Source organism: Vitis riparia, chromosome 6, assembly GCF_004353265.1.
Source record: "Vitis riparia cultivar Riparia Gloire de Montpellier isolate 1030 chromosome 6, EGFV_Vit.rip_1.0, whole genome shotgun sequence".
NCBI lineage: Eukaryota > Viridiplantae > Streptophyta > Magnoliopsida > Vitales > Vitaceae > Vitis > Vitis riparia.
The window spans coordinates 4,344,467-4,369,994 of record NC_048436.1 but is presented as its reverse complement, the minus strand read 5'-3'; the positions used below and the strand labels follow the sequence as shown (position 1 = coordinate 4,369,994).

Here is a 25,528-nt window from a genome sequence, read left to right as displayed (position 1 = left end):
TTGTGCTGTATAGTGTGGACGGGAGCTACCTGTCACACATTGACAGTAGTATACATATTCATTTAGAAAACTCAAGGTACTCTAAGCACTACAATATTCATAATGAATCAACAATATTCTATGTACACAAACAAAATGTAACCATCAGTTCTGGAATTCCGTTTTCAATGGCCATGCAGATTCCTATCTCTTCATCATAGCCTCAACACCAAAGAGTGTAACATGCAAATCAGCAAAAGAAGCAGGAAATCACATTGATAAGAGTACCTTTAACATATAATTCTAACATCTTAATATGGAATACAAATGAAGCCAACTCCATGACTACACAAGTGAATGCAAAATGAAGCCTACTCCTTGACTATACAAGCAAAACACAATTTGGGAGCATGTAGAATGATCTTAAAACTGTCAAGTATCAGTCATAATTAACAGAGGACATTGCTGTCAGCTATACAAACTGCACTGATAAATGATGCACATGTCACTGACAACAAGGAAAAAGTTAATGCAGGACACCCACCCAAACCAAACCAAGCCCCTCTTATTACAATTGCCCCATGCCACGTTTACTGTAACAGTAAAGTCTGAAGCCATTTGAGGTTAGAATTAGATTTACTGGGGAGAGTTTTAACTTCAAGTTGGGAAAGCTTCAATGCATTGCACTCAATGCTTACCACAAGCTGTTCCCTTAATCTGTCCGTCCATGAACTGTTTCACAATAGATGTATTGGATTCCTCTTGGCAGCCAGAAAAGTTTCCATCCCCAAATTTGAAATTAGATCAAGTGAAAGAGTTGGGGATAAAATGAAAAAAAAAAAAAAAATCAGATCTCCAGAAGGAGAAAACTCCAGGCAACCTTTCCTTCCATAGGTATGAGCAGAGATTGCTTCCTCTGAACTGACAGGGCTCAAACAGTCAAGCATGCTTGAACAATTTCATGCTAAGCCAGTGGAAATATACAGCAACAATAAGGATAGGAATTGTCAAGGGCACCAAGAAGCAGTAGTACCTGTGATAGAAGAACACAACTCATAAAACAAGATTGACAATTCAAACGTTATTTAAAAAATATGCAAACAAGTGCAACCAAAGAAACTGAAGCCCATGGCCAAGAAATGCAAATCAGAATAAAATGATTACTCAATGGAAGATAAAAACATCGTCTGAGAAATTTCCCTTTTTCTAGGCCCTAGTAAGAAAATTTTCATTCCTCGCCAAAATGCAATAAAAAAAAAAATTAACAGTGCCATCCAAAAATATGTCAGCTGCAATAATGATGCCAATTGGTTCCTTTTAAAAACATCGTATTTTGAATTAGGTTATCCCAAATATAAAAGGGAGCTAAGGGCTTAAGGTGCAAGCTTTACCATCAGGCCATCCTTCCATCAGGATACTCCATTATAAGCCTTTTCCCATAAGCTATGATAGACATGAAAGCTAGAAAGAGAGAAATAAGGTCTCAGAATTTCATTTTGTCATTTAATAGATAGAATGCTTTCACTTTAGGCAAAATCCATCAGCATCCCTCTAGTACAATATTTTACCAAACTCAGATGGCATACATAAGGCACTATCCTTATTTTTTTTTCCTTACAATTCTTGCAATCACCAATTGCAGCATCATGCTGGATTACTTTGGAGTTCAAACTTCATCATAGACACCTGGCTGGACTAGTAAAGGCTTTCCTGCAATCTATCCATCCAACATGTTCTGATAAGACCTTTAGCTACTAGCCTGAACCTGTTGCTTTCAACACTCCTCACTTGTCTCATTTCCATAGTATACACCCACTTATTGATTAAGTTTGATCGATATCCCATTCCAGTCAAAGACCATTTTTAATCTAAGACTATCTGGTCTTATTGAAATTTTAGCAGTACATTTTTGTTAATTTTTTTTTTTCATCAGAATTTTTTGTCAAAATTTTCAAGTCCTACTTTTTGTTTGATAATCAATTTTCCTATAAGCTTAAACTGTTATAGGTCAATGATGTATATCAAGCATACATTTGGGCTTTAACCTAATGCTAACATGCTGCCTCATGAGCCACCTTCTTTGGGCCTGCATGTGGACTTAATAAGGTTGGGAAAATAAACATACTGTGAGGTTGCTTTCACCAAACCCAATTTTGATACTATGTTGAGCAACTATTTTTCTAAAATCTTACAGTTAGGTAATGAGTTAATATGTCTATCAAGCTGACATTTGGTTGTAACCCTGTCATCAACATCATGGTATCAAACCAAATGTGAGGACAGATGAGAATTGATGGGGAAAAAAATACTCTTTTGGAGAATGGTGTTACTTCTTAGTATTTTAGGGCTGATATATACTTGTAACTTCTTCTTCTTCTTCTGGGAAAAAAAAATACTCTTTTGGAGAATGGTGCTACTTCTTAGTATGTTAGGGCTGATATATACTTGTAACTTCTTTCTTTTGATAGGAAAATGATAATATTATTACCAATGCCCAATCAAAAGAGGACACACCAAACTACATAGAAAGTATACAAAGGTGCCAAAAAGGTGATGAAATGGAGAGACTAACAAAAAATACCCCTTTCACATCAAAAAGTGCCCAGCCAATCAATAATATCTAAAATAGACATAGAGGCACTGTCAAAAGACTTTTTAGCCCAAAGTTAGAGAGAGCACGAAGGAGTTTTTGAAAGCTTCTAACTTATTGTTGGTAGGGAAGATTCAGTTGATCTCAAGGAGCAGTTGGAGGCAAGAAGGCTCCATCAAAATGGACCTAACTATATTTACAGGGTTCACCAAATTTCTAGGTCTTTCTTGTTCAGTATTTCAAGAGGAAAAGACAAGTCCACTTGAAGTGATTAAGAATAGCTGGGGCATTTAAGAGCTTCAAAGAGAGAAAATTGAGCTTGTCTTCCAAAATGGATAAATAACCGAAGCTTTTTTTTCTTGGTCAACTATGATAATAAAGGGGGCCTTGGGAGAGACAATTGAGAAGTTAAGGGAAGAAAAAGATTAGGCTATTGCTATTGATCCATGAAGTCTAGAATTGTTGCATTAAATGTCGAATGGGCTGAATGACGCAGAAAAAAAAAGGGTTGTAAAATTTCAGAAATAAAAAAGGATTGTAAATTCTTTATTGATCTTGGAGGGCAGGCCCACTTTGTCTTCAAGAAACTAAGTTGGAAAGTGTTTCCAAAGAAGTGGTTAATGGTGGTGCTGTGGAACACTTCTGAGGTTAGGGATCTCTTGGTATTAGGCAGTTTGCAGTGGGTTTTGGTGGTATGGGATAAAAGATTGGTCGAAGTTCTGGAGATGCAGGTGGATTTTTTTTCAATATCACGCTTCTGTAATCTCCTATACTTGTTATGGGCATGGTTTTGTCTGATTGTTCATGGTCCTGTAGTGGGGAATGAAAGGAAGGCACTTTGGGATACTTGGGGCTGCAAGGGATCATGGAACGATCCCTTATGTGTTGATGGAGAGTTTGATGTGGTTCGGTTTCCTTCCCTGAAGGGAAGGAACTGCAAGAGGTTTTATGATGCTATGAGGAATTTTTCTATGTATATATAAGAGTTTGTCTTGAGGGACATCCCTCACAATGTCTCTCATAGCCCAAGTTTATGATCTGTGAAACAAGAGAAAAGATAGATTTATTTATTTTGATAAACACACAATAAATAAAATTAGTAAATAAGAAAAGAGAAACTACAAAAATGTTGAAGCTAAGACGTGCTAAAGTACACAAAGGGTATACTAAAGGTGCAAAGCAAAAGAAAATTGAAAGAAGGGCACAACACCATCCCACATTTACTAGGCACCTAACCAATCAATAACATCCATCTTAGACAAAGAAGATCCTTCTCTATGATGACTAACACATTCCAAAAAACCATGCATAAAATAGGCTTTGAGTGATTGTTCCATGGTTTCCACATTCTCAAAAGCTCTTTGATTTGTCTCCCGCCAAATGGTCCAGAAAAGAGTCAAAAGACACAAAGTGACAGCCAACCAACCTTTCTTCCACCTCTTTCCTACATAGAACCTGTTCCAACCTAGCAACATTGGCCTAATGAAGAATGTAGAAAAAGATTTTTGCAATGTGTCTCAGACCATTCTATCCAGGGCAATTTTAGATCATTCTCTTATTCTTCTTGACAGATGAAGGATGAGATTTTGGTAAAACTCCTTTCTTATCTGAAAATATATGGCTAAATGAAGGCAGATATTGGTTAAAATAAGTGGGACTCCTGTTAGCTTAATGGCACCCCAACTTTGCTTTTGCTAACAAGATGGAAATTTTAAAGGGGGGCCTTAAATTGTAGAATAGAAATGTTTTTTAGAATGTATCATCCACAAAGCAAGGTTGCATGATCTTTGGGGAGATGATGATCTAGATCAATGGATGACCATGATGTTCTAAAAAAATGATTGGGTGATGGTAAGGAGGATGTTATGTGCTTTTAAAGGGAATTTCATGTCACAAGATGCTTTGATAAAAATATAACGGTTCTGACCATAATATTGGCCCCAAAAAAAAGGTGGGACAGAGAAGTTAAAAGATTTCAAGCCAATAAGTTTGGTTGAAACATGTTTAAGCCCTTGACCAAGGTTCCTGCTAAAATAATCAACTAGGTGGCCAGGAAACTTGTATGAGGATATCAGAATGTGTCTCTGGAAGGTAAGCAGATTCTTATGCTATTCTGATAGCTAATGAAGCAATGGATTCTAAGCTGAAGTCTTTGATGGTCGGGCTCACACTTGCAAATTAGGTATAGAATAGTTCAACTTGATAGGATGTTGACATGTAGATCAAAAGGATTAAAATAGCAATGTCGAGTTTTTTGATGTATATTTGAGAGCATTTCCTTTCCTCTATTTTTATTAGGCTTTGTAATGTAGGGAAGGATTTTTCATCCTTCTCTCATATTCCCATTTTTTATGAAAATGTTTTCATTAAGACAACAAGACCCTCTCTCCTATTCCCTTCCCTCTTCTTAGTGGTGGAGGTTTTAAGTAGCTTTTCAGTATGAGGATGGTGGAGGGTAGATACAGTCATGGTTTAATATAGGAGGAAGGGGAATTCAATGCTATGAGATTAGACAATTACTTTTTGTTGATGATACCTAGTTTTGTTTTGTGGTGAATGGACATAAGTTTTGTGCCTTCTATCTTTTTCTATGCTTTGAAGCAATTTTAGGCCTTAAGAATTAATCTGGAAAATAGGGAGCCAATTCCTGATTTCCATACTTTTTTCAACATTGCAGCAAATTGAAAAACTGCAGTGGAACATCAGGAGTTAGTGGCTGATCATTACTTATTTATAGGAGTTAGTGGTCCGTAATCAGTAGAACATCAGGTTCATTGGAATATCTCATAACTGAGAGTTGGAAATGATGAATTTGCTTTTAGCTTGTATGGAGGATGTGGTGGTAAGCATAGGAAAGGAGGAAAAATTAGGTTGGATCAGATTAGTAGTGCTTAACTTTGTCTCTCCTGCGGCACTGTGGACAGAACCCAAAAGTACTTGACATGTTCAGATGAATGAGACGGTAGATGGATGTATGTTGAAGAACATGAGGAAACACTGCCCAGTGAATGAAAATGATAACTCTAATGGAACAGTTTATTGTCCATGAAGATTTGAATTTCTCTATCACATTCTACATGCAAATCCAAGATAGAAATTCATCAAATAGAGTAGAATCATAAAAGAAGTACAATTCTTGCCAAGGGTTCAGCCTTATGAGTTCACATAATGTCACAGGTTTTTCAATTTTAACATGAATTGACTTAATAGTCTCTTGTTCTAAATGTCCTGTTTATGCTAAATTACATTTCCATGCATCCTTAAGTTGTTTTCTTACTAGCTTACCTATAACTTACATTGAAAACAACAGAGAAAATTGAAAAAAGGATCCTATCCAAGTCTACTATAGGAAATAAGAACACAAGAAGTTAATGCTTTCATTATAAGTAATTACTTTTACCAAAACAACCACTCACAAATAAAAAAGCCAACATCAATCATTCAATAGAGTAGAAAATTAAAACAAGATCATTGCACACAATCACAGAACAATAACCAGACTTCTCTGAGAGGAGTAAATATTCTCAATAATTTATCTAGAGATGGCCAGTGAATGTAACATAACCATTACCTGTCCTTTTGAATGGCTGAAATGATAACATTTCCTGATGGCAGAAGAAGTTTGGATATGACTGCAGCATATAAAAAACCCAAAAAGAAAATACTGCCAAAGATAAGAAAGATCCACCCCCAGAACATTCTGTCTTTTGAGGCAACGAATTGAGAAGTAGTTGAAGTGTTCATTATGCTCGTCTTGATAACTGAATCACTGTTTCTATATTTTCCTGCATGAGAAATCCCTATCTAAACCGTTAGACATTTATAAATGTAATTTAGACAGAGCATTTTTAATTTCAACAGCTCCAATGCCATGTTATCTCCTGTTTGCCCCTAATTTCAAAATCCCCTTTACATAAGCTCAAAATTTCTTATTGGCCCAAACATAAATTCCAATTCTACTCTCTGAAGGATTGACAGAAGAATCTTCTTCTTCCCTTACCCACCTCTCCCATTGGGTACCCAATAACCCCTGAAAAGGAAAAACAAACAGTAGTAGAAGAAGAAGAGGACCCAGAATCCTTTGTAGAAGATGAAGAACAACATCACTTATTTCCCCTCTTATCCCACATCTTTATTATTTGACTGTAACAATATAATAAATTCACCTTTTCATTATATATGGGTTATAACTAGAAAAATTAAATTCATTTTACTTATTTTGCATTTTAAAGTTCTTTCTTTTCTTCTTTTAAGATAAGATTTTTATTTTTATTTTGGTCATTTTTTCCTAGAGGCTTCCATTTACATTAGGATTTATTAGCAGCATTGTGGGTAACATTTATATTTCCATGATGAAATTAGTCATTGCTAATTTAAGCAAATTTTCTTTAATACATGATTGTCTGAGATAATGTTTCCAAATAGTTAATTTCATACAAATTCTAGCTTGGGCTATAGCCCAAAATGACCTAGAATTCAAAAAATTTAGCAATAGCATTGACAAGTCAGAATTCTGTGCTGGATTCAAGGAGTTTAGCAATAGCAATAGCAATAGCATTGACAAGTCAAAATTCCAGCTTGGGGGGAGAGCCCTCATTTCTCAAGATTTTTCAATGATTGGGAGGTGGATTGTGTAGAGAGATTTCTGTTGAGTTTGCAAGGGAAGAGAGTGTATAGGGAAGAGGAAGATAGGGTGTTTTAGACAAGACTAAGAGCGGCAAGTTTACAGTTAAGTCTACAATGCCTTAGAGCCATGCAGTTCAGTTTTTTTTTTTTCCAATAAGAATCATTTGGAGCCTGTGGGTGTAGCCTAAAGTGAACTTCTTTGCTTGGGAGGCAATGTGAGGAAAAACCTTAACCTTGGATCAAGTTCAGAGAAAAAGGTGGTCTTTCGTGAATAAATGTTATCTTTGTCAAATGGATGAAGAACCAATAAACCACATCCTTATTCATGGTGTAAAGACAAGGGTTTTATGGGAGTTGGTCTTTGCTCTTTTTGGTGTCTTGGGTGCTTCTGTTATTGGTTAGAGAGACACTTTGGGTTGGCATGGTTCATTTGTGGGCAAAAAGTGTAAAAAGGTTTGAAAAGTAGACCCTTGATGCATCTTTCGGATGGTTTGGAAGGCAAGGAAGAAAATGAGATGATCCAAAGGCTAAAAGGCCTTTTTGTTTGCTTTCTTTAATTGAAGACTAGGATGTTTATAGATGATGGTTCTTCAACTTTAGTTAATTCCTTTGATTGGTTGGGCTCTTGTTCAAGGTGGTGTTGTTGTATCCCTATCCCTTCCTATTTTGTAGATCCTTCTCTTGTTTGAGCCTTTTGGCCATGAATGCATTTTTTTTTTTTTTTGATAGGTAAAGAAAATTCATTAAGAGCCAAAAGGCTAGAGAAAGGGTATACACGTAGTATACCAAGTACAAATCAGCAAAAAACAAAAGGACGAACAAGCCTGACCCTTACTTGGTGGCTAGCCAGTCAACGAAATCTATCAAAGACAATGTGTGTTCCTCTATGTATACCCTAACCCAATTCACAAAAGTGTACAAAAAAATGGATTTAATATCTTGATCGTTCCTCTCAATATCGTCGAAAGCCCTTCTATTCCTTTCTTTCCAAATGGTCCACATTAGGCAGAGGGGGGTAGCTCTCCAAACTTTCTCCCTTTTCTTGCCCACAAAAGAACCATGCCAACCCAGGAGGTTTCTTTTCACAGAGGAGTGCATCACCCATTGCACCCCAAAAAGGGAGAAGATCAAAAGCCATAACATTCTAGCTTTTTCACAGAATAGAAGAAGGTGATCTGTGGTTTCCTCCTCTTGTTTACACAAAAAACATCTGTTGGGAATGCTCCAACCAAATCTCTTCAGGCGGTCAGTGGTGAGAAGCCTGTTCCAAGCCGCCTCCCACCCAAAGAAGCTAGCCCTAATTGGAACCCAATGAATGCATATGTCCTCTATACCTTGAGTCGGTCTTTTGACACCTCTTTTTAATATATATACTTCTCTATCTATCAAAAAAAAATTGTATATGTCCTATGTACCTTGGAGTGCTGTTTTTTGGCCCTTGATTATATATAAATATAATGTCTTTGCCCATAAAAAAACCATTGAAGTTAAAAACATTCAGAGAAAAACCTAAGCCCTCTATTTGGTTTCCAAGAAATAATGGAATAGAAGAAAACAATTTTCATTCTTATGTTCTCTCTCATCTTTTGTTTCCCCCACCACCACCACATACACGCACAATAGGGGTCAACTAAGCTAAACACTCATATAACTTTTAAGTAAAGTAGATTTTTTCTGAATTCCTAAATCCTCATGGTGATTTTTTTTTCAATTTCTCATATTTTCTCACCATATAAACTAAAAAAATTATTTCGCACTACTAAATCTATTTTTATCCAAGATAACATTCCCAATTAGCAAATACCGTCAACCTAACAAAAAGTTAATTCTGAGCTGTAATCCAAACTTGTAATAGTTACACGGCTGCTCAAAGAGCAACCTTAGATCATAACTTCCAGCCATAGCATTCAAAAGCCATAAATCACTCAAAAGTGAAATCTCACCCCTCTGTTTGGGAACCAAGAAAATGAAGAAAAATAAAAGAAAACCAAAATTTGATTTCTAATTCATATTTCCCACTTTCTTTTACACACACACACAAAAAAAAAAAAAAACAAACAAACAAACAAAAAATCTCAGAGCAACTAACTAAGCTAAAGAGCCAAAGAGCCATATGAATTTTAAGTAAAGTGCAATCTTCTTCTGTATTGTCGCCCTAGATGGTGAAAAATTTATCATTCAAAAATTTCTTTCAGCTTCTCAGTTTGAGTGAATTCCGACCCCTCTGTTTTGGGAACCAAGAAAATGAAGAAAAATAAAAGAAAACCACATTTGATTTCTATGTCATGTCTCCCACTTTCTTTTCTGCCAAAAATCCCAAAAAAAAAAAACCAAAAACCAAAAACCTCAGAGCAATCAAGCCAAAGTGTCAACGAGTCATATGAATTTTTAGTAAAGTGCAATCTTCTTCTGCATTGTCGTGACAAATTTTACCATTCAAAATTTTCTTTCAGTTTCTCATTATTCTCTCAGCATCCAACCAACTGTAGCCAAGCGTTGCATCCAACCTAAAAATCGATTAACTGAATTGGAAATAGAGATTGGATCAGTACCTTGAACTCAGCGATCGATCGCAACGCAGCATTTGGATAAGAAATGGTTGAATGCTTTTTTCTTTTTCTTTTATTTATTTATTTATTTTTGTTTGTAAATAACAATCGGGTCTATCATCTATGCTTCTCCGGCAAGCCTGCAACCAAAAGCATAACAGTGGGTAAAATACGAGTTTAATTAATATCAGTACAGGTGATTATGGGCTAAGTATGGGCCGGCCCAATTTTTTAACTATTGGATATCAAATTACTCATTACTTATTACTTATTAGGGTAGGACAACCGACACTTTGGATTAGAACACCCTTTACAATTGGAAGAAAGATTAGACTTAATTGGTTTTTAAAAGTTAGTGGCATGTTTGGTTGCTATTTTTGAAAATTGGTCGGGAAAATAATTCTTAAATTTTTTTTTTTAATGTTTTCGTAAATAAAATTGTATTTGGAAATTGAATTCTGAATAACAGTTTTTGTTCATATTTGGTTTAGTTAATAAAAAAAAAAAGAACAAATAAAACAAAAACCATGTTTAGAAGGTATTTTTTATTTATTGTTTTTTGCTTTTTTTTTTTTTTAATTTAATGTTTTCATAGTAACTCCTCTCAATTTATGAAAAAAAGATATAAATAAAAAAAATGTTTTTTAATCATTTTTTTTTCATTTTTTAAACCTTTTGCATTTCGATCCCTTATCCCGAAATTATTTTTTCATCCCCACCTTCTTCATCATTTGAGATTTCTCTCACCATCTCTTCCTCTTTCCTCTCATGTTTGGTGCTCCATAGCATTCACACTCCTCTCTTTCTCTTTCATCTTATCACTTCCATTTCCCCACTCAGTCTCTTATCTCTCTCACACATATTTACCAAACTCCATTGCCTCATGTGAAGTTTAAATTAGTGGATTGCCACCATCACCCGTATTGTCGTTAGTCAATTTTCTCATTTAAAGAAAGAAATTGGAAAAAAAAGAATTGAGAAGACGAGGGTTTGTGGGTTTGTTCTTTGTGTGTGAATTTAGGATTTAGTTCAATTTGTTGCATGATGCATTTTTGGAGGGTTTGAGGGTTTGTGGTTTGTTTTTTTGTGTTCTTTGTGATTGTTAGTGTGTTTTTTGGTTTAGGTAGAAAACAAGGAAAACAACTTGAGATTGTTTTCCAAAAACATCAAATTGAGAACACAAAAACCAAATTTAAAACACGAGTAATAATTGTCAAACGTATTTTGAAATGTTTTCTATTTTCAAGAACAAAAAACAGCTTTTAAGAATAACAACTAAATAGAACCTAAGTGACCATTTCAATATATTCAAATATTAAATAATTTTTCTTAAAGACGTTTATAATGGAAGTATGACTAACAAAAATTCTTCAAAACTAAAAACATTTTAACTAGAATCATTCCTAAATAACCTCTAAATTGATGAGACCATATGAGGTAGCGAAATAATGCTTTGTGAACTTTACCATTTTTATATCTAGTTCAATTCATGGTTATCCTAGAAAACCATTTACAAATTCCCAAAAAACCCAAAACATGGATCTTCTATTTTCTGAAAACAACGTACACATAACATGAACCAATGTCCTTGACTCTAATATTTAAATCAAGTTTAATCATCTCATTTAAAGACCAATCAACAATCAAAGAAGGTAGATTAAAACTTTCATGAGAATCAACATCATTATCATTTGAGTAATCCATTATGAGTTGAAGAGCGACATTATTGCACTTCAACAATTAGTTATACCATATTTTCCTTCTCCTGCATGTTTCCACTATTACAAGTTTGAAGAGATTAACATCTTTAAGATGGTGCCCTGCTTCTCACTAAATGACTTAAAAATCTAATTCATTGAACATTGTAGTTATGTACAATCTTTATTTCTTCCCTGAAGTTACCTCTAATTAGACCCTACGATATCGACGATCAACGCTTTGTGTCAAAGCTCAAAAATGGGTTGTTTTGCTGCTCCCAAGAGTTGAACCCCTTAACCAAAAGGTTAGGTATATATTAATTTTTTCAATAAAATAACTTTAAAATGCCTATTATATTTTTAATTTCATTTATAAGAGTTTTGTTTTATATTTTCTTAAGCTTTGATTAATTTTAGGTCAATCGATATTTTGTGTCAAAATATCCGTTGATATATCTAATATTGCCGTAAAATTGAACTACCGATATATCCATGATTACCGATATTTTTATCCTTGTGATGAAGTGAATGGTTGCAAAGCTATAGGTAGTGAATCGAAGAGACAAGAACCTCAAAAGCAAACATGAGATGTAATAAGCCTTTATTATATTATTAAAAGCTTAAGTTGTTAGATAATAAGTTCACAATCTATACCGGACTAACACCGTCCCTCTTCCTCGCATACTACCCTGTACCTGCATATGGAGAAAAAACTCAGCAGTTATGAATTACAAATAAATGGATTACAAAGAAGAGAGCTCCAACCCGAGATCTCTAATTAAGCAAAACTTCGACACCATGTTAAGGAAATCTTGGGGATGGGTTCAATATGGATAGGATTTTCTAGATTAAACACATCTTCAGATATTGATATTGATGTAGTAACACAAAACAAGTATAAGTGGAAGTGTGGAGATGTACCTAAGTGAATATTGGGGGGTGAAAGATAACATAATCAGCTCACACTTGTTCAGTGAATTACTCTGTTATCAACCTCTATGTAGGAAATGTGCGCTATCTTGTGCCAATGCCTTCCTATTTCCATCTGGCATTGTCTTTTAAGAAGAGGACAATTCCTGATAACGAGACGAGAAAGAAAACGGGGCAGCCCCTCTTCTGGTAAGGACTTGAGCCTGTGACACTCCTCAACCACAAAACTTTCAAGAGACTTGAGGTTTCTCAGCCTCTCAGACAATGAGTTGAGGTTGGTGAGTTTTTTAATGCAAAGAGAGCTAAGAGTGGAGGGCAGCAGCCATTCTGGAAAGGACGACAATCCTGGACAGCCACCAAGAGTGAAGTGGCAAAGAGACATAAGCTTGTGAAGACCCCATTCGAACTGTGGCTTAAGATTCTCACAATCCAGAATGGTTAACGTCTTCAGGTTCATGGGCATACCCCCTTCTGGAAGGGACACAATCCTGGGGCAGCCGGTTATCCTCAAATGTTGAAGGGATGAAAGCTTGTGCATCGAGTGGGGCAAGGCCACCAGGTTTCCACATTGAACTATAGACATTGTTCTTAGATTTGTGATGGTAGTGTTGGTCACTCCTGGAAAGCTCACTAGACAAGGACATCTATCAATGATTAAGAGATCAAGATAAATGAGACTGTATAGGTCCTCAGGTAAGGACTCAAGATTCACAGAGTCCTTGATGACAAACTCTTTAAGCATAACATTGGCAGGCAGCCCTGAACCACTGCTTGGAAAGGACTTGAGAGACGAACACCCGCTGATCTCCAGATGTTCAAGAGATAATGTATGCAGTATCATTGCAGGTAAAGCTTTCAGATTCCCACATTTTCTGATCACGAGACGTTTAAGCACGGCAGGCAGCCCCATTTCTGCAAGGGATGTGAGACTTGGACACCCCTCGATTATCAAAGACCGTAGAGATGTGAGATTGTGAAGCCCCTCAGGAAGAGACTCGACCTTTGGAACATTAACTATTCTTAAATCTTCAAGGTTTCTGAGATTGCAAAGCCCCTTCTGCAGCCTCTCTATGTTATTACAATCCATAATTTCCAAGGTTTCTAGCTCAGAGGGCAGTTCCTCCTCCTCCCCATCTGGTAAAGATGAAATTCGTGGACAATTCCAGATTAGCAAATGTTTAAGAGAAGTAAGGAGTTGCAAACTGACCTCTCTAGGCAAAGCCATAAGCTCACTGCAGTCAACAATCTTTAACTCCTCGAGTGATGCTAGGTTTTTAAACATCCCTTCAGGTAAGCACACGAGATTTGAAATTCCAGATATGTGCAAGGAAGTCAGTGACATCAGGTCAACCACACTTCTCAATATCGTTCCATCACACTCCTCCAGGTCTAGTTCACAAAGCAATGGCAATCTTGGAAGAGAACTCAGTTCCAAACATTTGTATATCTCTAGTCTTAATAATGATGAAAAGCAGTCGGGTAATTCTCTCAACTTGGGACACCCAAGTATTGAAAGCTGATGGAGGCAAGGTAGTTCTCCACCGTCTACTAAGTTTCCGACAGATGGAAGCCTTTTAAGAAAATCCAGCTTTTCACAATAACGTATTTCCAGGTTTGTTAGGGCAGGGAAGAGGGGTGACAATCTTCTTAGATTGGGACAGTTCCATATAGTAAGTTCATGGAGACAAGGAAATTCTCTAACACCGCTTTCTTCAACCCCAGAAGACCACTCCTCCAGCTCAAGCATGTTGTCGAGCATTAGTGTTTCTAGTGATTGAAATGGCTGTAGGGAACAGCCATCCCCGTAGAATTCATGCCCCATACGTTTGACACCATGCATTCCATCAATGACAAGGTTTCTGAGTGAAGGTAGGAGGCCAAGGGAAGGGAGGGACTCACATTTTGTGCAACCAATGAGTTCCAGTCTAGCTAAATTAGATAGCAATGGATCCCCCATCCAACTAGGAAATCTTGCACCATCATATGATTTGATGGTGAGCTCTTTTATGTTCCAATGGGGTCGTAGCTCATCAAGTACATTCTCATCAAATCCTCGGTCTTGTGAATCGGCATTGTTCTCATGATAACCCCATGCCAGCTCCAACTCATGGAGATGCTTTTTATTCTTTATATTTGCCTCCACAACATCTACGATGTCTGCTACATTTTCCAACTTCGAAATACACAGTTTTCCCCGGAGATTTGACATGTCCCTCAAGTCCCTTATCCTTGAGCTACCATTTTCGCCAACAACAAAGCTGGACAGTGTTTGGAGACTTGTCAAATTGTCAATTCCCACTGGCATCTTCTGCAATTTAAAACTTCCCCTTGTGTCAAGATGCCTCAGATGAATTAGGTTGCCCATGTTATCAACTAACCCAGTCAGATGGTAGCAATCAATCAGCATTAGACTCTGTAGACTGTAAAGAGTACTCATAGATTCAGGTAACCTTACAATGTTTGTATGAGAGAGGTCAAGGTACCTTAGGTGTTTCAAGTTGCTAATTGAATCTGGAAATTCTGTCACGTTGTACCATCTCAATGATAAGACTCGTAAGCATTTTAACACTGGGAATAAGTTGGATTGGACCTTATGCGGTAGGCTGCAAGCGAAGTACCTTTGCTGAACATCCAGTGGTAGGAAAGTGCGCAATGAGTTGGCTTCATAAAACGCTTCAAATTTTGTCATCCCATCATATGGGCTACGAATATACGATGCGTGACGAACCTTCTCAGAAATTCTGCACAAGCTTTTTATGTCTGATGCATCATTCAACCTGAAAGATATATCCCCAGAGATGTTTCGTGCTAAATCATTGATAAGATCATGCATTACAAAGCTTGATGCATTGCTACATGATTTTTGGAAGAATGATCTTGAGAATAATTCATCAAAGTACTCTCTGCCTATGTCTTCAATCTGCTTCTTTTGTTTCTGCTGCACAAAACCTTCTGCCATCCATAGTAGGACTAAATTCTCCTTATCAAATTCATAGCCCTTTGGGAATATGGAACAATAGGCAAAACATGGTTTTAAATGTGCTGGAAGGTGATAGTAGCTCAATCTCAGGGATGGAAGAATGTCATTTTTTTCATCCAGTAGATTCCATATTTCACTATTTAGGATATCTTCCCACTCAGAATCAAGCACTTTATTGCGCAAGAGTCCTCCTAGTGCCTTTGCAACCAGAGGCAAACCTCCACACTTCTTCACGATTTCCTTTCCAATTGCTTCCAGTTTTGCATAAGCACTGGAACTTTTACCTGCGAAGGCATGTAGTGCAATCAAAGACCAACAATCTTCATACGTTAAACCGTCCAGATTATAGGATGGAATGCTACCAACCATCAATGAAACAGCTTCACTTCTTGTAGTGAATATAACCTTACTTCCTTGTGCCCCAGCTCTTAAAGGAACCATTAAATCATCGCAGTTATTGTAGTTCTCATTCCATACGTTGTCTAGGACAATCAAAAACCTCTTCCCTCTCAGCACCTTCTTCAAACTAACTTGAAGCTGACCCAGGTCCTTAAGATCAGATGATCTCCCAGTGGCTGACTCAAGAATAGATCTTGTCACTCTCATCAGATCAAATTCTTCAGACACACAAACCCAGGCTTTCAGTTCAAATTGTTGAATGACCCTCTCTTCATTGTAAACAAGCTGAACAATCGTCGTCTTTCCAATGCCACCCATACCAGCAACTGGGATTATAAAGACCTTGTCACCATTTCTGCAGACTTCACCCTCACTTGTGTCATTTGAGAGAAGCAAGTCAACTAGCTTCTGTTTATCAGCCTCTCTACCAAAAATACGAGATTTGTTGACTAATGAACTTGTGGCTGGTCTTTGACTGATTCCATATGTGTTTCTTTCAGTTTCCTCCTTCAAACCAAGATCCTCTCTTCCTCTGGCAATTTCCTCCAGTTTCTCCATGATCTTATTGATCTTTGACAATACTGCAAATCTGAAGGAAACAACTCGTGGACTAAAAGGGATGAGAGACCATACCTGAGTTGGGTCAAATTGAGGTTCTGCTTCCAATTTCCATCTCAGAGCTTCAATTTCAAATTCATCCACTATATCCTCAACATCATAAGCAAGGTGTTTAAGATCCTCCAGCCATATTCTCACTGCATTATTCCGGACTTGCTTCAACTCAGCATCATTGAGCACAGCCTGAATCTTCAGCAGTGTTCCTTTCAACTTTTTTAGTTCAACATCAACTCTCCATATTCGGGCAATTTTCAGTAATTCAGGTGAGGCCAACCTGTCAAACAACACTTGAAGAAATGCAGACAGAAATGCATCTCCCACTGCCATTTTCCTTCTATGCGATCAGAATTGAGGGATGTTGTGCTAGGAATGCTTAAAAGTTGATCTTCAAAACCCTGAAAAAGTACACATCGACCAGCAAAACCAGTGAAATGTAAAAGGCTACTATTCAGGGTGACTGGATAATGGTGGGTGGGAAGGTGGATGAGCATCACTTCGAACTTGGAATGGTGGGTGAAAGGTCAAGAAAAGTGACAATGACACAAAAATTGTAGGATTAACAGGAGTCTGGGATCATAATGCTGCCACCTAATAATTCATTATTGGTCCCGCACTCAACTTGCTTTTCCTATCTCAAAAGTATATGCCACTGGACTGCAATCTATTAGCAATGGTTTTCAACCTCATCATCAGATTCAATAGTGTTGTTTGGAACTGTTAGCCTGGTATACAATATGGGTCCATTCCCTAACAATTCAAGCCTTTATATCACATGATAGCTTAATATGGTATCCAATCTCTAATTAACTAGAGGTCTTTAGCTCTGGTTATTTACATTTCCCCATCTATTTATTGCATGTGAGGAAGGGTGTTAGCCTAGTAGCTTAAGATCTTACGACACATAAGTTACGTGGTAGTTTAACAGGAACCCAAGAGAGTTCATAGAGAATTTGTGATTTGCCTGTATACATTGTGATCCATTGCCTAACAATTTAAGCTTTTACTTCACGTGATAGCTTAACAAGAACTAGAGAGAATTCATAGAGAACTTAAAATATATGTTTGTATTTACCAAAATTTTTTAGAAGGTATCAATTTTCTCTGTTCAGTCTGAAAATTGATTCTTTCTATTAAAGTTTCCTTTCTTTTTCCAAATTAAGGATCAAAGACACTTTAAGCCAAGATCAGTCTTCCAACTTTTAAAATATTAGGCACAACCGTAAATAATTTTCTCAATTACATTCCCAGGGTTTACCATCACCGATCATGTGGAATGGAATAACACAGAAAAGGTTACAGAGTAAATACTAGTGAAAAGTTGATCAATAATGTTGGAAACACTTTGGACAGATTCCAGAAAAAAATTAGTGTGTAATAATGTTAATGGTTTTTTTTTTTTCTTTTTTTTTTCTTTTCTTAAATTGAATTGTTGCAACAAGATTTTCCTAGAATTTGAGGAAGCCATGGAAGTTCATGTTGAATAATGTGATCAGAAGCCATAAAAGTAGAGAGATGGAGCTGACTCCAATGATTATGGAGTGATACCAAAACAAGAAGAGTTCCCGTTACCACCTTGACTAACAGTTGAGACTGAGGGTCTCCCTTTGTTTTAGGCTTAATAAAAAGGCAAGACAGGGAAAGGGTGGGAAAAGTTCTCGTCCTCTACCTAGTAGGAGATGTACCATGCAGGCATCCTTCTCATTCTGGAGGAGTTCATAGTTGGACTCTTTCCTTGAAGCCCGCCCTGCTTGTCAATTAGTGCCTATTTCATAGGATTTTATATGTCAAGCTAGCATGATTATCAATTCCTCATTGCTTCATAATCTATATCTCTATCTGAATGGTTAGCCAGAGCCCTGGCCTGGCTGAGCTCTGCAGCAGCCTGAACTTGGGCATTACATGGATTTGAACTGGATGATTTTCATTAACTTTTCTGTCATATGCATGCATAAATCCCTAAATGGTTATTTCCAACTATTTTCTTTCCCCCTTTTTCAGGGATGAGTATGACATAGCACCTAGTGTTTAGACAGCTCGTGGCAGTCAATACGTTCTGTCTTCTGTCCAATAATTTGACGCACAAATCGACTGTGTAGAATGTTCAATTCTAACTGAGTGTCAACAACCACAGCAATAAAGATAATGAAATTATTAAGCATAACCTATAACTGTATGTTGACAACGTGTCACATGTTATGAACAGTAATACAGAATTGTGGCATAAGCTACATCAAATAAAGTTCGACAATATCATTCCTAAGTATTACCTATGCTCCACATAACTCTAATGTCATGCAACTCAAAAATGATAATCACTTTGCAGGCCCAGCTAACAAACATCTTTTCTGAAATTGAATTACAGTTGATCCACTCAACTACTTTCATAACTTTTCTATGGCAAAGTCATTGGCTGAATTGAAAAGTAAGGATACGATTTTATTAACAGAATCACATAATGAAGTGGGTTATCAGGATTCATATGCTCAATGAAAGGGCAGATAACGATTTGTGGCTTTTCCACACACACACAAAAAAAAACTTCATCATCATCATGTGGACGACCTTGTGTATTGGATGATAATTTATTCAGCTATGGTTCTACAATTGTTGTGATTTCTACATCAAAATCTTGTATGGTACAAGCATCTGAGGTTTAGATTTGCCTACATGGCTCTTTTCATGAACTGTACAAAATTTTTATTGATAAGCAGTGTGTACATTGTAGCTTTCCTAACTTGTGCTTTGTATTTGAGAAGTTGTATTTAGTTTATGATGCCACAGCTGTCCAATAATTTGCTATGCATAAGCTTGTTGGAGTGCCAATAATACGCGACCATACCCATTGTGTCTCCTCTATCCTTAGCATTTCTGCCAACTGCCATGAAGTAGAGGTATTTCGATATCAGAAATATTCTATCTATTACTTTCACAGTGTTACTTCAAATGCTTCTTTACACTAAATATTTCTGTAGATTTTATTTCTGTTAGAGCATGATATATATTGTTGGTCCAAATTCTAACAGCCTAAGCTTTTAGTAAAATTAGTAACTGAAGTTCTTGAATGTCTAAGTACCAAATCTCCTATCTAGGAATTGAATTAAATTGGAGATTCAGCTTTTCTTTTTTGTGACTACTAGGAAAATGAAAGAACCATAAGGGATTGGGTTTGTAATTGCTTACCCTGCCATCTCTTAGCTCGAAAATCACTGAATCTTCAGAAAATGGAATTGGCCGAATTGATGCTACCTGCATATGATGATTTTTTCAGTGTTTATCTCTGTATGAGGTTATATCCTCCATTGTTTCAGATGATACAGATTAATCCATACATAGACTAACCTTTGGGTTGCAATTTCTGTTGTGGTTGTTTAGGTTTTCATCCTCCTCCAAGCTGGCTGCAAAATCTTCATCAACACAGATTTCTTCATCACCATTGTTTCGTCCTACCTTTTCTTGTTTTTCAGCAGCCATATTTTCCATATATGGGAAACCACAGTTTTTCCATTTCCATGTTGTTTGATCCAAATGCCTAAGGTAGACTTTTCCATCTGAACCTATCAAAAACAGTTGATTACCTTCAAAGCATGGGCCGGGTGAGCCTACCAGGGTCACACTTTTGAATGGTGTTCCATGTTCAATCCAGTTCCACCCATCCACTGCACTCCAGTGATATTCGACTAGCCCACCATCTTCTGAAACCATGAAAAGAGAGCCTGTTAATGATACTGATGATGACCTCATAGCAGTTCCGGGCAAGCATGACAGAACCAAATGCTGAGACTGGTAATGCTCATGCCACAATTCAGTCACTTTGTTATACTGATATAACCGCCCATCCCTTCCAATAACAAACACTATGTTTTCCCTGAACACTTCCTTATCTACTATACTAGCAATTTTAGTATTTGGAGGGTTTCGACAATCTTTCCACTTGAACTTCCTCAGGGCAACCTGCACAACAGTATTTTTCTCATCAGTCGGTATCTATTTGTTCCACTAAGCTGAAAAAAATGACAGGAAGTGTTATACCTTGCTCTCTCATTTTGGCTACTGCTCTTAAGAGCGTAAATATTCATATCTAATTCACATTTTTGTCCTACATAACCGCATTCTTATTTGCTCCTATTTCCTACAAAATCTTATATGAATGATGATGATGATGATGATTTCTTAATTTTTCAAAAAAAAAAAAAAAGAAAGACAATCCAATTCTCCAAAATGATGGTAAACATAACACTTCTGTCTTTTTTTTTTCCACCTAAATATGTTTTCTAGTTCAATACTCGATGTAATTGATCCTGAACATAAGCTTAATGAATATCTATTTTTCAACTTACCGTGAACTGTAGTAATTTTCCATTTTTGCTCACAAAGAAGAGCGCATCTTCTGTTGTAGCTTTCATAGCTCTACCTGGAATTCCATCCCATGGCGGGCCTGCAATAACCTGCCTTCCTTTCCTCATAGAAGTGCAATTTGTCCATGTTAGGTCATTGCTGCTCCTTTCTCTGATAAGTAAACTCCCATGAGCATCAACTAAGAATAAACTACCATTGTAGTTTCCTAGTGCACCTTTCATTGCAGTTGGGTGTTCATGCCTGAGCCAGAGCCATACATTTTCAGCATAAACATATTCAAAGATCAGGCCGCTGTCTGTTATGAGGAAAAACGATTTCCCTCCATGCATTACTCGCAGACGGAAATTAGTATTGATCCAACTATCTGGGTAACTATATTCTTCCCAAGATTTTGCATGGCTGCTTCCTGATGCTCCTAGAGATAAGTAATTTTGCTGTTCTTGGCTCCCTTTTCGCCTTCTTGTGATTGACCTTGAGGCTCCCACATCATTTGTCTCATCTCTGACACCTGTGATACAATTTGATGGCCCTCGTTCTTCTGTGCAGTACTCTGAATTCCATCCTTCAGTCTCTGGGGCATCTAGAATTGACCATACATACTTAACTGATGCTTTTCTCCGGAGATTAACCTGAGCCAGGCCTAAACTTTCACCCCCAAGACCTGATAGATGCAGTTCTGCAAGCCTACCATCATCAAGCACAAACATGATCCTGCCAACTTGAAACTGTAAACCTGCTATACCTCTTGCAACTTTTGCATCCAGGGGATGCATATGTCTCACCCACGTTTGTTCAATTTGATTCTCTTGAGTACTACCTGTCTTCACATGAAGGTTTTTCATTCAAACCATTGTTTTTTCAGTTTTTAATTGTAAAACAGAAAACTGTAACCCTGGATGTGAACCGGTCACTATTTTAAGGTGCAAAAAGAAAAATTTAAATTCATGGTCAGTGATATCTTCTTTTGTATATTGTAGTCATAAAGAATTCATTGAAAAGCTTGCCTTAGTGAGGTGTGTCTATGAAAACTCAGCATTCTGAGTATAGAACTAAGAAATAATGGATAAGTATTTGCTGCATAACGCCGACTTTAACTCACCTGGATGCTTCAGTATTTGATACTCAAAAACATATCCCACAGATGAAGTGAAAAACAAAGAGAGGACTTTCTCATTGAACTGATCTTGGAAAACTGGTGTGACAGATGTGAGGTGATGATCTTTTGGACTTCCATGGACTATCCATTTCCACTTCCTTTGGTGCAGTCGTCTTTCAACCAAATTGCCACCCTGGTAAGAAATCTAGTGAGTAAAAGTGCAGATCATGTTGATATGAAAGATAGTCATGACTATAGATATCTGCATACCCTATATCATGATTCTTGATTGAATGAGTATAACCAAATTTTACCCTGTATAATTACAGAGTCTGATTTCTGAATTTCGTTCTAGGACATTACTCAAATTGTACACAAATGTTTCCCAATCATACTCATCTTTGTGATGATGTTTTGTCATTAAAACTGGCTTCCCAACCATTTCTTCCTCTTCTTCTAACAATGTTGTTTCAGAGTCATCCTTACAATCTTATTCTTTGCATCACCTCCAATGCTAATCAATTTCCAATCCTAAAACTAAATTTGTAATGAGTTGAGTAGTACTTCTGTGGTACCTTGGTTAAAAGATAGAGCGATAAGGAATTAAGTCCAATCTGGCCTTGAAAAGTACTGGCCATAGATGGCATCAGGGAAGCATCTTGTGCCAATTTTTCCTTCCATATATGCTTCTTCCATGATGGCTTTGAGCTCCTATCATATTCATAAAGATCTCCGGTAGAGCTGCAGTTGACAGAGGGTAATGTTTAGCTCATTATAGAACTTCCAAGTTGCTTCATAAATGTATCTCAGAGAGATTACCTTATTGTAAAGACAACTTCTGGTCGGATGTTAGCAGCATCGGCTATTGCTGCAACATCTGCCCCAGGTGGCCGGCCATGATGTACCCACCTGTTCTATGTTTACATTAGAAACATCAAAGTGAATATTAGTGTCTTCCCATTCAGAATCTACATGGTAAAATGATACTAGAAATCAAAATTTAAAGGCATTAGCATAAGCTATAACGCCATTTTCTGTTTGTCTACGTGAGTCTTACCTTGGAGGCTCAATCTCACTAAGTTCTAACAGTGATCCATTCTTTGTGCAGAAATAAACTCTCCTGGTCGGCGATCCAGCAAAATAAAGGAGGTCTTGTCAGGGGATATTCAACTGGATAAGCTTCTGCAGTATTGGAATTTGACTATTCTCTCCGAGTAAATATAACCCACTACTAAAACAAAATACTAAAGCTAATATGATTTACTCACACCCCATCATGTGAAACAACACCGGACTTTATATGGATAGCAGAACCTTGTTCTGTTTTTTTACTCGTGCTGTCATTGCCAGTAGGTGTGAAATCAACCCAAATCGGGTGTGAGCTTTCACTCAGCTGCATCTGCAAAAGAAAAGACCGTAGAATGGATCATTATAAGTGTAGAACTAATGATCTGTAAAGTTAAATGGGGTCAGTGAATTGGGATTATTTTTCATCCTTGGGGGTCCATATCAAACAGATTCCGAACATGGGTCCTTCTTTGAATTGTCCATCTAAGGTGCTTGGCGGATCAGTAGGTCATTAAAAACTATCATTTACCACCTTCCTAACACCCACCTATTAAATGAACAAAATTGACTTGTAGAATGGATCTAATTGAAATTTAGCAAGTCAACCAAAGCAAAGTAACAAGAACAACAGACCCAGAAAATTTTTGACATCAATTCAGGCTAACTTTAGACTAATGTATCAGTAAAAGGAGATAAATCAATCTGGGGTGTATGAAGGATTCTTTTCTCGCTGCTTTTATCGGTATCTATGAGACTTCGAATGAAGCTTTTATCTGATATACTAACTCCAATTTGAAGCAACTGCTGCAGACTAGTACCTGATATAGATTCCCAGATTCAGATAGAGCAAGAATCGTCTGATTGATGATGAAAACAGATACTGCATGACCAGCTGATATTGGTAAGTCATGGGGGGCAATCACCCACTGCAATCCATTCCAGAACCTTTCGTAGATTGCCCCACTTTCTCCGGTGACCCAAATCGATGTCTCAGACATTTTGGTCAAAGAAAGTCTCTTCCTCCGAGGCAAAACCACATCAGGATTCTCCTCTGGCCCTCCCCCATGACCATCCTTCTTCTTCAGTCTTCCCCTTTCCTCCTCCCCACCAAATTCTCTTCCCAACCTCTCTTCTTCGTCTTCTTCCTTCTTTTTTGTCCCATGAATGGATCCCACCTTGGTGCAATTGCCATCAACACAAGAAACCAAATCAAAGGGGAGTTTCACCTCAACCCAACTGTTGGATTGCTCCTCAAACTCCCAGAACCGATCAGTTTTCTGCAGAAATTCTCGATTCCTCTGCTGAACAAAGCCATGTGGGCACCATGAAGAGGAAGATGAACCAAAAGCAACAGACCAACAACTCTTCGACAGAAACACCCACATGAACCACATAAAAAGGAACCTACACATGATTACTAGAGAACCCAGATAGAAAAAGCCACATATAAAGCTGAATACAACAACAAGCTCATCAGCAACTAAAACACATGAATGATTTTCAATTTTTCATATTAAAAAAGAAAGGAAAAAACACCTCCTTGTTCTGTATCTTTTGGGTGACCCCATATATCAAATAAGCCAAGATGGAAAAACACCAATATAAAATTTCACTCAAAGGACCAACTGCCATTTTTGGAAAAGAAAACAAGAGCTTTGGCGTCTGCCTCTTCCGTCCAAGAGAGAAAAGAGAGAGAGATAGATTGAGTGGTCCATGGTGGGGAAGAGGGTGGTGGCAGTTATTGCAGATACAAATTTCTTTGATCATAACTACCTCTACGGCAGAGCCTCTGTTGTTTTTTATTGTCAACTCTTACGGTAATTATGGCATTTGCAGTCAAGCCTGTTGATGGGTCTTCCATTTTTTGCCTTGTTTTTCAGTGGGTATTACCTTGGTCACGGCCCTGATTACCTTTTTCTTACCTAATTGTCATGACCTTTGAGTAAGGTTCTTATATTTCTTCCATAATCCAATCAACAAAGTGGAAAAAAAGGGGTACTTTGGGTGAAGTATTTGTACCCGTTGCTTTCTAAAGTAAAAGTAATACCCTTTTCTCTACCTACACCCAAAAAAAAAAAGGATCCACTGTTCCATAAGATGTAGACAGATTACAATCACATCAACTCTTTGATTTTTTTTTTTAAAGAAAAAAAGGAAATATTTTTAACCTATTTTTTATATTTTTAAAAATAATTTATGTTTAGATACTTTTATTTTTAATTATTCTTTATATTTTTATAATTATTTTTTAGACCAATTATTAAAAAGCAAGCAAAAATAACTTAAAGATGTTGTTTATAAACATCGTATTTTCTCTTTTAAGAGTAAAAAAATATTTTTTTATTTTATATCATTAAATATGTTTTTCATTTTTTTAAAAGAAAAAAATGCTTTAAAAAATAATTACCAAATAAAATCTAATATTCTTTTAATAAATTTACCATTTAAGTTACTTGAATGCAATTTAGTTATATTTGGTTATTAAAAAATTACTAATAGGAAATATAAAAGAAAAGATTTTTTTTTTTTAAAAATAATACAAAATTTTTCTTTAATAGATTCTCCAAGGAAAAAATAATTAAATTTCTAAAAAAGTACTATTTTTATTTCCCTTGATATTTTTCTATAGCAAATCAAATT

The 25,528-nt window shown here is 36.7% G+C and overlaps 2 protein-coding genes and 1 long non-coding RNA gene across 4 annotated transcripts; all 3 read right to left on the bottom strand.

The window, feature by feature from the left end:
* Positions 1–251: 251 nt before the first annotated feature.
* On the bottom strand, positions 252–9,868 carry LOC117915605. 2 transcript variants are annotated; one of them, XR_004651421.1, is made up of 3 exons: positions 9,748–9,868; positions 6,141–6,369; positions 252–1,012 (listed from the first exon to the last, which is right to left on the bottom strand). It is a non-coding gene; the product is annotated as an uncharacterized LOC117915605 (long non-coding RNA). The 2 variants fall into 2 exon arrangements; XR_004651420.1 differs by having other exon boundaries at positions 6,141–6,354.
* A 2,157-nt stretch (positions 9,869–12,025) lies between these two features.
* Positions 12,026–17,244, bottom strand: LOC117915905 (putative disease resistance RPP13-like protein 1). The gene is made up of 2 exons (XM_034831647.1): positions 12,363–17,244; positions 12,026–12,136 (listed from the first exon to the last, which is right to left on the bottom strand). Exon 1 carries the CDS (start codon positions 16,693–16,695, stop codon positions 12,412–12,414), a length of 4,284 nt encoding a protein of 1,427 aa, XP_034687538.1. The 5' UTR covers positions 16,696–17,244; the 3' UTR covers positions 12,026–12,136; positions 12,363–12,411.
* Positions 17,245–18,907: 1,663 nt separating this feature from the next.
* Positions 18,908–24,697, bottom strand: LOC117915663. Its single transcript, XM_034831292.1, has 10 exons — positions 23,707–24,697; positions 23,089–23,219; positions 22,878–22,940; positions 22,640–22,729; positions 22,396–22,561; positions 21,824–22,013; positions 20,706–21,541; positions 19,708–20,319; positions 19,549–19,614; positions 18,908–19,243 (listed from the first exon to the last, which is right to left on the bottom strand). Exons 1-10 carry the CDS (start codon positions 24,298–24,300, stop codon positions 19,136–19,138), a joined length of 2,856 nt encoding a protein of 951 aa, XP_034687183.1. The 5' UTR covers positions 24,301–24,697; the 3' UTR covers positions 18,908–19,135.
* Between the last annotated feature and the right edge of the window lie 831 nt (positions 24,698–25,528).